This window comes from Cherax quadricarinatus, chromosome 7, assembly GCF_038502225.1.
Source record: "Cherax quadricarinatus isolate ZL_2023a chromosome 7, ASM3850222v1, whole genome shotgun sequence".
NCBI classification, from domain to species: Eukaryota; Metazoa; Arthropoda; class Malacostraca; order Decapoda; family Parastacidae; genus Cherax; species Cherax quadricarinatus.
In genome coordinates, this window is record NC_091298.1 from 66,379,484 (window position 1) to 66,393,642 (window position 14,159).

The window sequence follows — 14,159 nt, forward strand, 5'->3', positions numbered from 1 at the left end:
ATATTATCTAAGATTGGTCACTGGGCAAATATTCACTATGTCCGAGTGGTTAGATGTCTTGTTCTCTGGACAGATACTGTACACAAGTACTGCCAACCAAGCAACCAGCCCCCCAGCCCTGGTTGAGGGTGCATTTTGGGAGCATGGAGTTTGGCAATAATGATAAAACCTACAGAGGGATGTTTTTACATCATATAAATCCTATAAAACAAATTGCAGATATTATCATTCAAGTTGCAGATATTATCAGTCTTCTAAATTTTTTCAAAGCTGAATACCAACAAATTTAATTTTCATTTTTTTTTTTTTTTGAGATTTTCTAAACCCATACTCCCTGCTCCTTAATGCACCTCATTATGGGCACCTATGGTTTACTCAAATATAAGTGAAGCTGCTGCGTAGGATACAGAAGAGTCTGAAGAAGTGTAGCAGCGTGATGACTGGGCATACTGCAAGAATTTGAGCAACATTCGGTGCCCATTGCTTGTCTTCTGTAGAGTTGCAACTGCCTGCAAGAGATAGTAATATGCAGTTATCCGAAAACATGATTATCTAATATGTGAATGTATTTTGTTTAACAGATACCTTCAATATCTTTCAAAACCATTATTGTAAACAACAATACTGGCAGTTTGGAGGGATGTGTAATAGGATGGTATATATATAATTGGGGCCCTGATATTATATTCTATATGGAGTTATTATATTATTTCAGGTCACTTTTTATACTGTATCTTTTTATGTGCTTCTAAACTGTTGTATCTGGGCGCCTCTGCAAAAACAGTGATTATGTGTGAGTGAGGTGATGATGCAAGTATTTTCATTTTGGGAATTTCCTTTCTTTTTGGGTCACCCTGCCTAGATAGGAGACGGCCGACTTGTTGAAGAAAAGAAAAAAAAAATATTAGGGTCACTATATATATCACAATAAAAATCAATATTGATGTCAATCCTATTGTTGCTTCTCTGCAAGTTAGGAGCATTGTTGAGCAAATGCTTGCTGAGCATATGCTAGCTAAAAACCACTGAGCATATGCTAGCTAAGAACCACTGAGCATATGTTAGCTAAGAACCACTGAGCATATGTTAGCTAAGAACCACTGAGCATATGCTAGCTAAGAACCACTGAGCATATGCTAGCTAAGAACCACTGAGCATATGCTAGCTAAGAACCATTGAGCATATGCTAGATAAGAACCACTGAGCATATGCTAAGAACCACTGAGCATATGCTAGCTAAGAACCACTGAACATATGCTAGCTAAGAACCACTGAACATATGCTAGCTAAGAACCACTTAGCATATGCTAGCTAAGAACCACTGAGCATATGCTAGCTAAGAACCACTGAGCATATGCTAGCTAAGAAAACCACTGAGCATATGCTAGCTAAGAACCATTGAGCATATACTAGCTAAGAACCACAGAACACATGCTAACTAAGAACTACATGTATAAGATAAACAACCAATACCTATTTCATCATATGCAGTTAAATTTTAATAGTCCTGTACTTTTTAAGTTCAACAGTTACTATGAACAAAGTCTAGAGATAAAACAAATATCTAAACAACTGCTGCTACATTATTACATTCCCCTCAATTATTATTCTATTTGTGGAGAACTGCTAAACCTGTAATGGAAGGTATTCGGAGTTGATCCAGAGATGAGGAGGGTAGCTCAAATCCCTTGGATCAAGAGCCCTTCATCAGCATCAAGGCACCCACTTTAAAATGCAAAGTGATATGACAGTTTAGAATGACACACTCGTGCAACATTTGGGAATCTTCAATGCGGAAACATTCTGCCAGCCAGTGGCTTCTTCAGTCTAATACAGAAAAGAATGGGGAAAATGAAGAGTCTGAGATAATCAGTCCCTCAGCCTATTGCATAAGTGTCTCATTTTTAATCCTTTGACTGTTCTGGTCGTATACATATGTCTTACGAGCCAGTGTTTCGGATGTATTAATACACATAAATTCTAGTGACTTCAAATCAAGCAGGAGAAAGCTGGTAGGCCCACATGTCAGAGAATGGGCCTGTGTGGTCAGTGTGCACCACATAAAAAAATCCTGCAGCACACAGTGCATAATGAGAAAAAAAAAAAGACCGTTTTTTGGGGATTAAAACGACGACTTTGAAGTGTATTTTCATATAGTATTTATCGTTGTATTCTCATTTTCATGATCTCACATGATAAAATGGAAAATATGTTACAGAAATAGAGACGATTTTGATTAGTTTCATGATGAAAATGACCTTGAAATTGAGCTCAAAGTAACGGAAATGTTCGATTTTTATCAATGTTCAGGAGTAAGCAAATCACACCACGCGTCCAATACACGTCAACTGGGGAGTCTAATATTCTTTCACTAGTGCACTGATATTATTTATACCATTTTTACAATAATGCAGTAGTCTGCATAACAGTAAATTTTGTATTTTTTGTATGAATAAAAAATCAAAATAGAAAGCAATAGTAATATAAGAGCAGCCTAGAGACGTGACTAATGAACAGAGGATATGTTATTTTAGTGCCAAGAATGTCTACATTGTTTATTCTGGACTCTATTTTGAAATTGACATCTTTTTTAATTTGCGTGAAATTGGCCAAATTGCCAATTTCTGACCACTTTATTGGGTAGTTCAAATTGGTAAATGAGAGGTTTCTTGTACTCAACTGATAGAAAAAATGGAGTTCTAAAGAAATAGCTATGAGTTTGGTCAACTGGAACAACGGAATTGGTCAAAAACAGGGCTCAATGCTGGCGAAATCGCCGATGCATATGTCGCTGAGACCGCTAACTTCGTGGGAGTGTAATTCCATGAGTTTTCGACAGAATTTCATACTCTTGGTGTCATTAGCATCAGGAAAAGATTCTCTATCATTTCATAAGAAAAAAAAAAAATTTTTTCCAAAAAATTTTGCGACATAGAATGACAGCTTCAGAAATGGGCTTGCGACAGTCAAAGGGTTAAAAGGATTGTTACTCTGAAGCTTGAGAAATATAAACAGTAGCTGATTTTCATTTACCTATTTCTTTCCTTCTGCCAAACAGATACTGCAATTGCAAAAAAATATGAGAGATTGCAACACAACAGTCTTATTTAATTATACACCCAATGACTATCAATGAATAAACAGAGCAATGGATGAGGACCATGGACCACAGTTCAATTACCCTTGTATTATTGATTTAATGAATTAGAAGCCCTAATTTCCATAGGTAGTAGGTTGGTAGACAGCAACCACCCAGGGAGGTACTACCGTCCTGCCAAGTGAGTGTAAAACGAAAGCCTGTGATTGTTTTACATGATGGTAGGATTGCTGATGTCTTTTGTCTGTCTCATAAATATGCAAGATTACAGGTATGTCTTGCTACTTCTACTTACACTTAGGTCACACTACACATACATGTACACATTTATTTATACACATTCATCTGAGTTTTCTTTGATTTTATCTTAATAGTTCTTGGTCTTATTACTTTTCCTTTTATATCCATGGGGAAGTGGAATAAGAATCTTTCCTCAGTAAGCCATGCGTGTTGTAAAAGTCAACTAAAATGCCGGGAACAATGGGCTAGTAACCCCTTTTCCTGTAAAGATTACTAAAAAGAATAAGAAGAAGAAAATTGTCAAAGTGGGAAGTCTGAATGTGCGTGGATGTTGTGCAAATGATAAGAAAGAGATGATTGTGGATGTTATGAATGAAAAGAAGCTGGATGTCCTGGCTTTAAGTGAAACAAAGCTGAAGGGGGTGGGAGAGTTTCAGTAGAGAGGAATAAATGGGATTAGGTCAGGGGTTTCAAATAGAGTTAGAGCTAAAGAAGGAGTAGCAATAATGTTGAAGGATAAGCTATGGCAGGAAAAGAGGGACTATAAATGTATTAATTCAAGGATTATGTGGAGTAAAATAAAGATTGGATGTGAAGAGTGGGTTATAATAAGCGTGTATGCACCCGGAGAAAAGAGAAGTGTAGAGGAGAGAGAGAGATTTTGGGAAATGTTGAGTGAATGCGTGGGGAGTTTTGAATCAAGTGTGAGAGTAATGGTGGTTGGGGATTTCAATGCTAAAGTGGGTAAAAATGTTATGGAGGGAGTAGTAGGTAAATTTGGGGTGCCAGGGGTAAATGTAAATGGGGAGCCTTTAATTGAGCTATGTGTAGAAAGAGATTTGGTAATAAGTAATACATATTTTATGAAAAAGAGGATAAATAAATATACAAGGTATGATGTAGCATGTAATGAAAGTAGTTTATTAGATTATGTATTGGTGGATAAAAGGTTGATGGGTAGGCTCCAGGATGTACATGTTTATAGAGGGGCAACTGATATATCGGATCATTATTTAGTTGTAGCTACAGTTAGAGTAAGAGGTAGATGGGAAAAGAGGAAGGTGGCAACAACAAGTAAGAGGGAGATGAAAGTGTATAAACTAAGGGAGGAGGAAGTTCGGGTGAGATATAAGCGACTATTGGCAGAAAGGTGGGCTAGTGCAAAGATGAGTAGTGGGGGGGTTGAAGAGGGTTAGAATAGTTTTAAAAATGCAGTATTAGAATGTGGGGCAGAAGTTTGTGGTTATAGGAGGGTGGGGGCAGGAGGAAAGAGGAGTGATTGGTGGAATGATGAAGTAAAGGGTGTGATAAAAGAGAAAAAGGTAGCTTATGAGAGGTTTTTACAAAGCAGAAGTGTTATAAGAAGAGCAGAGTATATGGAGAGTAAAAGAAAGGTAAAGAGAGTGGTGAGAGAGTGCAAAAGGAGAGCAGATGATAGAGTGGGAGAGGCACTGTCAAGAAATTTTAATGAAAATAAGAAAAAATTTTGGAGTGAGTTAAACAAGTTAAGAAAACCTAGGGAAAGTATGGATTTGTCAGTTAAAAACAGAGTAGGGGAGTTAGTAGATGGGGAGATGGAGGTATTAGGTAGATGGCGAGAAGATTTTGAGGAACTCTTAAATGTTAAGGAAGAAACAGAGGCAGTAATTTCATGCACTGGTCAGGGAGGTATACCATCTTTTAGGAGTGAAGAAGAGCAGAATGTAAGTGTGGGGGAGGTACGTGAGGCATTAAGTAAAATGAAAGGCGGTAAAGCAGCTGGAACTGATGGGATCATGACAGAAATGTTAAAAGCAGGGGGGGATATAGTGTTGGAGTGGTTGGTACTTTTGTTTAATAAATGTATGAAAGAGGGGAAGGTACCTAGGGATTGGCGGAGAGCATGTATAGTCCCTTTATATAAAGGGAAAGGGGACAAAAGAGACTGTAAAAATTATAGAGGAATAAGTTTACTGAGTATACCAGGAAAAGTATACGGTAGGGTTATAATTGAAAGAATTAGAAGTAAGACAGAATGTAGGATTGCGGATGAGCAAGGAGGATTCAGAGTGGGTAGGGGATGTGTAGATCAAGTGTTTACATTGAAGCTTATATGTGAACAGTATTTAGATAAAGGTAGGGAAGTTTTTATTGCATTTATGGATTTAGAAAAGGCATATGATAGAGTGGATAGAGGAGCAATGTGGCAGATGTTGCAAGTACAGTATATGGAATAGGTGGTAAGTTATTAAATGCTGTAAAGAGTTTTTATGAGGATAGTGAGGCTCAGGTTAGGGTGTGTAGAAGAGAGGGAGACTACTTCCCGGTAAAAGTAGGTCTTAGACAGGGATGTGTAATGTCACCATGGTTGTTTAATATATTTATAGATGGGGTTGTAAAGGAAGCAAATGCTAGGGTGTTCGGGAGAGGGGTGGGATTAAATTTTGGGGAATCAAATTCAAAATGGGAATTGACACAGTTACTTTTTGCTGATGATACTGTGCTTATGGGAGATTCTAAAGAAAAATTGCTAAGGTTAGTGGATGAGTTTGGGAATGTGTGTAAAGGTAGAAAGTTGAAAGTGAACATAGAAAAGAGTAAGGTGATGAGGGTGTCAAATGATTTAGATAAAGAAAAATTGGATATCAAATTGGGGAGGAGGAGTATGGAAGAAGTGAATGTTTTCAGATACTTGGGAGTTGACGTGTCGGCGGATGGATTTATGAAGGATGAGGTTAATCATAGAATTGATGAGGGAAAAAAGGTGAGTGGTGCGTTGAGGTATATGTGGAGTCAAAAAACGTTATCTATGGAGGCAAAGAAGGGAATGTATGAAAGTATAGTAGTACCAACACTCTTATATGGGTGTGAAGCTTGGGTGGTAAATGCAGCAGCGAGGAGACGGTTAGAGGCAGTGGAGATGTCCTGTTTAAGGGCAATGTGTGGTGTAAATATTATGCAGAAAATTCGGAGTGTGGAAATTAGGAAAAGGTGTGGAGTTAATAAAAGTATTAGTCAGAGGGCAGAAGAGGGGTTGTTGAGGTGGTTTGGTCATTTAGAGAGAATGGATCAAAGTAGAATGACATGGAAAGCATATAAATCTATAGGGGAAGGAAGGCGGGGTAGGGGTCGTCCTCGAAAGGGTTGGAGAGAGGGGGTAAACGAGGTTTTGTGGGCAAGGGGCTTGGACTTCCAGCAAGCGTGCATGAGCGTGTTAGATAGGAGTGAATGGAGACGAATGGTACTTGGGACCTGACGATCTGTTGGAGTGTGAGCAGGGTAATATTTAGTGAAGGGATTCAGGGAACTGATGGGATCATGACAGAAATGTTAAAAGCAGGGGGGGATATAGTGTTGGAGTGGTTGGTACTTTTGTTTAATAAATGTATGAAAGAGGGGAAGGTACCTAGGGATTGGCGGAGAGCATGTATATCCCTTTATATAAAGGGAAAGGGGACAAAAGAGATTGTAAAAATTATAGAGGAATAAGTTTACTGAGTATACCTGGAAAAGTATACGGTAGGGTTATAATTGAAAGAATTAAAGGTAAGACAGAATGTAGGATTGCGGATGAGCAGGGAGGCTTCAGAGTGGGTAGGGGATGTGTAGATCAAGTGTTTACATTGAAGCATATATGTGAACAGTATTTAGATAAAGGTAGGGAAGTTTTTATTGCATTTATGGATTTAGAAAAGGCATATGATAGAGTGGATAGAGGAGCAATGTGGCAGATGTTGCAAGTATATGGAATAGGTGGTAAGTTACTAAATGCTGTAAAGAGTTTTTATGAGGATAGTGAGGCTCAGGTTAGGGTGTGTAGAAGAGAGGGAGAATACTTCCCGGTAGAAGTAGGTCTTAGACAGGGATGTGTAATGTCACCATGGTTGTTTAATATATTTATAGATGGGGTTGTTCTCCATGGGGAAGTGGATCAGAATTCTTCCTCCGTAAGCCATGCGTGTTGTAAGAGGCGACTAAAATGCCAGGAGCAAGGGGCTAGTAACCCCTTCTCCTGTATATATTACTAAATGTAAAAGGAGAAACTTTCGTTTTTCCTTTTGGGCCACCCCGCCTTGGTGGGATACGGCTGGTGTGTTGAAAGAAAGTAAGAAGATGGGGTTGTAAAAGAAGTAAATGCTAGGGTGTTCGGGAGAGGGGTGGGATTAAATTATGGGGAATCAAATCCAAAATGGGAATTGACACAGTTACTTTTTGCTGATGATACTGTGCTTATGGGAGATTCTAAAGAAAAATTGCAAAGGTTAGTGGATGAGTTTGAGAATGTGTGTAAAGGTAGAAAGTTGAAAGTGAACATAGAAAAGAGTAAGGTGATGAGGGTATCAAATGATTTAGATAAAGAAAAATTGGATATCAAATTGGGGAGGAGGAGTATGGAAGAAGTGAATGTTTTCAGATACTTGGGAGTTGACATGTCGGTGGATGAATTTATGAAGGATGAGGTTAATCATAGAATTGATGAGGGAAAAAAGGTGAGTGGTGCGTTGAGGTATATGTGGAGTCAAAAAACGTTATCTATGGAGGCAAAGAAGGGAATGTATGAAAGTATAGTAGTACCAACACTCTTATATGGATGTGAAGCTTGGGTGGTAAATGCAGCAGCGAGGAGACGGTTGGAGGCAGTGGGGATGTCCTGTCTAAGGGCAATGTGTGGTGTAAATATTATGCAGAAAATTCGGAGTGTGGAAATTAGGAGAAGGTGTGGAGTTAATAAAAGCATTAGTCAGAGGGCAGAAGAGGGGTTGTTGAGGTGGTATGGTCATTTAGAGAGAATGGATCAAAGTAGAATGACATGGAAAGCATATAAATTTATAGGGGAAGGAAGGACGGGTAGGGGTTGTCCTCGAAAGGGTTGGAAAGAGGGGGTAAAGGAGGATTTGTGGGCTAGGGGCTTGGACTTCCAGCAAGCGTGCATGAGCGTATTAGATAGGAGTGAATGGAGGCGAATGATACTTGGGACCTGACGATCTGTTGGAGTGTGAGCAGGGTAATATTTAGTGAAGGGATTCAGGGAAACCGGTTATTTTCATATAGTTGGACTTGAGTCCTGGAAATGGGAAGTACAATGCCTGCACTTTAAAGGAGGGGTTTGGGATATTGGCAGTTTGGAGGGATATGTTGTGTATCTTTATACGTATATGCTTCTGAACTGTTGTATTCTGAGCACCTCTGCAAAAGCAGTGATAATGTGTGAGTGTGGTGAAAGTGTTGAATGATGATGAAAGTATTTTCTTTTTGGGGATTTTCTTTCTTTTTTGGGTCACCCTGCCTCGGTGGGAGACGGCCGACTTGTTGAAAAAAAAAAAAAAAAAATTCAGGGAAACCGGTTATTTTCATATAGTCGGACTTGAGTCCTGGAAATGGGAAGTACAATGCCTGCACTTTAAAGGAGGGGTTTGGGATATTGGCAGTTTGGAGGGATATGTTGTGTATCTTTATATGTGTATGCTTCTAAACTGTTGTATTCTGAGCACCTCTGCAAAAACAGTGATAATGTGCGAGTGTGGTGAAAGTGTTGAATGATAATGAAAGCATTTTCTTTTTGGGGATTTTCTTTCTTGTTTGGGTCACCCTGCCTCGGTGGGAGACGGCAGACTTGTTGAAAAAAAAAAAAAAAAAAAAAAAAATCCATGTACATGTACTGTGCTGTTTGTGTATATATACAGTCTCTCCTCACTTAATGAAAAAGTTCCGTTCCTAAGACCACGTTGGTAAATGAATTTGTTGCTAAGCAAGGAGGATACTATAATGGCAATGGGTTTATGTCAACCATCTTTGATATTTTTTAATGTTACCTTTGCACCATTAATAACATTTTTAGTATATTTTTAAATGTTTATACAGAAGTGTATCGTATATTGTAATAAACAGAACAGAGGAAATCAGCTCTAATACACATTATTTAGGTATGCACACTGGTCAGAGAGCCCATCGTAAGTCCAAGTCATCGGTAAATGAGTACGTCGCTAAGTGAGGAAAGGCTGTACCATAAATGGAAAAAAAATTAGTAATGCAATACTGTACTTACATTGAGCAAGACGCCAATGGGGTGTCGGCCACAAATAGTGTTGCCATACTTTTTCAGGTACTCGGTAAAGGCACTAGGGTTTAACGTCTCAATCAAATTCATTCCTTGCTTGTCAAGCTTTTGTATAGACTGCCAAATCTCACCCACAGAGCGGTCATAATATGTGTATCGGAAGCGCTGTCCCCAGTGGCAGAAGTCCGAAGATATCACAAACAAGCTCTAAGAAAAAAGAAGGTAATAAAATATACCAAATGTCTGCAGGACAAGAACACATTAATTTCTGGTATGGGACTGTAAAAGAAATGAATGCTAGGGTGCTAGGAGAGGTTGTGGGATCAAGAGATGCTGGATCTGATACCAAAGTAGTCATCACAGTTGCTTTTTGCTGATGACAATTCTTTTGGGGGATGCTGAGGACAAGGTGCACAGGTGTGTGGACAAATTTGGGAGGGTATGTAAAAGAAGGAAATTAAAAGTGAATGTAGAAAAGAGCGAGGTGATGAAGGTAACACAAAGTTCAAGTAATGAAAGATTGAAGTGAAGGTGCACCTACACTCTGAAAGAGGGGAGGGAATGTTGTGGTTTGGAAGGTCATATGTATTGTGATGTCAACACGGTTCTGTCAAGACAGAAATTGAACAAAAGATGGTGAATGTGCTTTCTTCTTTGGGCCACTTTGTTCTGGAGGGAGATGGCCATTGAGAAAAGGAGTGACAGGCAGATGATAAAATTTAATGTAGATATATTATTACATTTAGGGGAAAATGCTGAACTCATAGGGGTGACATAATGCCTTGGGAATGGCAGGTAATCAGGTTTGATCTAAGCAAGGGGAGAACAGATTCAATTCTCTGCATCAAGAGCCCCTCACTGGGATGAAGAACCCTTGGTAGATAAAGGTTATGTAATGGAAAGGTGGTAAAAAGAGCTAACAAGCCATGTGATGACTCTGAGATAGAGTGTTTGATATTATCTAACAGAGATAAACTTCCACAAGTCATCATTAGCAAAAGATTGCTACCAAAAGGCCAAATCAATTAAATCATGAGACACTCATGTGCTACATGCCAATCTATAAAATATCCTTCAAATTTACAAATGAGCAAATGCTGAGAATGATGTTCGCAGTGAATGTTTGGCAAAAACTGGATTATGCAGAGGGAATGGTGCCTGCAAATAAAAACCTGTAGACAAGACAAAAAAAGTACAAGGATGGTCTCTAGAACAAAATTATGAGTTACTAAGGCTAAACAACATGATGACTAAGAGAAGAAACATGATAACCACATATGTAATGAAAGTATATACAGAATACAGCCAGAAGATTTCTAAGCACCATCAACTGCAAGACGAGTGATCTTAGTTATAAATTAAGGAAAATACAGTGCCATAGGGACACAAGAAAGTTCTTCCTCAAAGGGGTGTTACTGATGAATGGGATGGAATACAAGATGGAGTAAAATGCTACAACCACAGGAAACTGAAAAGACTTATATGATAATTAAACAGTGATGAAGAGACAGCATGGACATAGCTTTGCTTCTGCAGTTACAAACAAGTAATAACGTACATACAGTATTGTATAATTAACTAGTATGAGTAAACTCCCCCCCCCTTTTTTTTTAGCTACGACATTCATTAACACATATTTTCCACAATCTAAAATAATGTATACTTAATCTCCATTTATCTGGACTCATTAGTGCTTAAGGTGGACTCAATAGCTGGGAAGAACTCTCAAGGTATGGTACAGTATTGCAACCTCTAACAGAACACCGAAACGTTTGGGTTTACACACAAGGGTCACTTTCAACATATATTTTTTTCCACAGAGTTAATAATTTCACAAAAATGTATAGCTACTGCAAGATCGTATTCTTTCATTAGCATTCATTATCTGCTGACTATTATTTTATTCACAGTATACACATATAAAAGACTTGAAAATGGCAATTAATATACATACTGATATCCTTACAGTATTAAGCATCCAGAGTAATCCTGAACATTAAAAATTTTTGCAATTCACCTGTGTGAATTTGGCACAAATAAAACATATTGACTGCAAAAGATGGCTGAACCTATGTAGTCAATTTAAAAATATTTTGTAACTATTGAATGCATATTAACAGGAAAGAAAGTCGTGCATATTGATAGATATCTAAAATCTGAAGTGCATCCAAATTTTTGCAGAGAACCACACACAGCTTGAATTTTGGATAAATGCATGGAAATGCAACCCCTGGACAAACCCGATGCTGTCCAGTTATGGTATTGGCAAATTCAAGTTATCCAAATTGTTGAATAAACAGCATTTTTGTAAAAAATACAGAAATCTTCATTTTGAAATAATTATTTTGAAAAGATGATGAGCAAAGGATATTTATTAAAAAAAAAAAAAAAAGATAAAAAGTTAATACTCAGTATGCAAATTATATACTATATACTATACACACAAAATATTTTCTAAATACATGTATTTGTTTCTAGCTTTAATAAAACAAATGTTACAATGGAATGTGGAGGATGAGAAGAACATATCATTAAGATTCAATAGAGAACATGATTATTTTTTTGTATAGTATTTTGGTCATTGCTAAATTTATCATGGTAACCCACTGCTGCACTTCCTAATCATTCGCACTCACCCTAGCCTTCTGCTCAAATATAAGTCTGTGCTTTTAATCCAATATCTTTAAGGAGCACACTCACTTAGGTGTTCTAGAAAAAATAGACAAACCTAGGAAAGGTGATGAGTTACTTCATTTATCATTCATTTCTGAAAAGTAAAAAATAACTAAATGTGTACAATAACTTACAAAATACTGTGGGTGTTCCCAATTTAAGATAGAACTGCATTAACAACATTCAAACTTACAAATTAATAATTCGTAATGTATAACCTGTGTTCTTTTAGAATGCAGAAGTACAAAGGATGACTATGTTTCAAACATGTTTGTAACTGAGGATCAGTGATCAAGAAACTATTATTAGTTTCCAAGTGCCACATTCTTTATGGCTGCTTGTAACCCTGAGCATCCTCAAGTTGGCAACAGCTGTACATTCCTTCTCTGGGTAGCAGCAACATTCCTAGCTACTATGACATTTGGTAAATATGACTCACAAAATCGTAATGACACGGTTGCAAACAAACCATACCACGGGCAGGGATAGAACCCGTGATCAGTCATAAATGACTCTCTGATCTTGGGTTCTATCCCTGGGGCCCGTGGTATGGTTTTGGTGAATATCATGATGGATGTTCAATAATAACCTTTGTGGAGATAAACTCAGTAGACTGATTGATTTGTATACTGTTCTGACCCCCTTCTGGGATCCTCGTCAGAAGATGTTCAAAATATACAGATCAATTAATGTTCTGTTGCTGTCTTTGTGTGTTCATTACACTTTAGTTATTCATCATTATAGATGTATTGTTATAATGAAGATGAACTATATGTGTTGTATATCTTTTCTATAGCTAAGAATTCAAGGGTTATGAATACTGAAAACAGAAATTTGAAAAAAATAATGATAAAATTGATATCTCCAAAACTAACTACTTTTCAGATCTGAATATAATGTCATTTTCAATTACTTTATAATACTCCATACAATTTTGGGGGACAATCAGTTGGTAATTCATCATTGCAGCCCAGCCTAGGAGCATTAATAACTCAGTCTTGTGATGTAGGTCAACTGAGGTCATAGGTTGACCTAACCAACCAGTGTAAATTGTCACACCCCTTGCCAAAGCAAGGGAGTGTGACAATTTACACTGGTTAGTGAGGTCAGCCTGTGACTTAATTTGACCTACATCACAGTCTGGTTACAGGTGACCAAGCTGCTTGACTTTCATTTCATTACTGTCATATCTATCACTCTATAGTCTACACAGTACAGTACATTAAAAGCTAATATACTGTACTTCTGAGTCCTTCCATCTTTACTATATAAAAACAAGGAGAGGGCAGGATGAGTTGGGAATATATATTAGACTGTCTAAATGTACAGGGATTATAATGATACTAAACTAGGAATACCCTAATAATTAAATATTGAAGAACAAAATAGCTACAACTCCAAAAGCTATCAAACTACTGTTGTACAGTAGCACTACAAAGTTTATAAATTAAAGCCAAATTGGTGGGGTAATTCTGGTAAATTTTCCTATTTATGAATGTGCTCCTTTATCATTCTAATTAAAAATAGTGTTTTGAGAAATCTGTTACACATGCTACATGAGCCAAAATAAGCTGACATTAAAAATAGATTATATGAAGATTAACGTAAGTACAGAAAGCCAGGGTAAGTGAACTTTTATTGTTATACAATATTTAGAATGAGTAGACAAATTTGAAACTCACCGTTATGTTGCCATCTGCCAACCACTAGTTACTTTTGCTTCCAGGTAATACCATCATTGTATTGAGAAATAATGTGTATGTCGGCGTGCAGATTATGGTGAGCCGAAGATACATTCTGATGTAGACTGTGAAGGTGTAATTTGTGAAATACTCACTTGAGGGTCGGCTAAATACGGTGCAAGAAGACGTCCATACAGTATCTCTCGTTCAGGCGTCAGTGATCCCACTAAGATTGGGACAATGGTGAAGTGGTCCCGGAAACTGAGCCACAAAAAAAATCACTGCTCACTCTCAAGTGAAATGGAAGTTAAATCAATCACAAAATTACCTATTAATCATCTTATCAGAATATCTAAGAGAAAAACTGCAAAATGTGGCCCATGAGTGTGCTGCAGTGTGTTCATGGCAAATTCCATAGACTACATAATTA

The 14,159-nt window shown here is 37.6% G+C and overlaps 1 protein-coding gene across 1 annotated transcript in view; it reads right to left on the reverse strand.

Moving 5' to 3' along the window:
• Positions 1-228: 228 nt before the first annotated feature.
• LOC128687071 (protein MEMO1) overlaps positions 229-14,159 on the reverse strand; it is a 65,636-nt gene continuing 51,705 nt past the window's right edge. The window contains exons 6-8 of the mRNA XM_070082652.1: positions 13,885-13,990; positions 9,363-9,581; positions 229-509 (exon numbers count right to left, since the gene is read on the reverse strand). Coding sequence (XP_069938753.1) covers positions 372-509; positions 9,363-9,581; positions 13,885-13,990 — 463 coding nt within the window. The 3' untranslated portion in view covers positions 229-371. The remainder of the gene's footprint in view (positions 510-9,362; positions 9,582-13,884; positions 13,991-14,159) is intronic.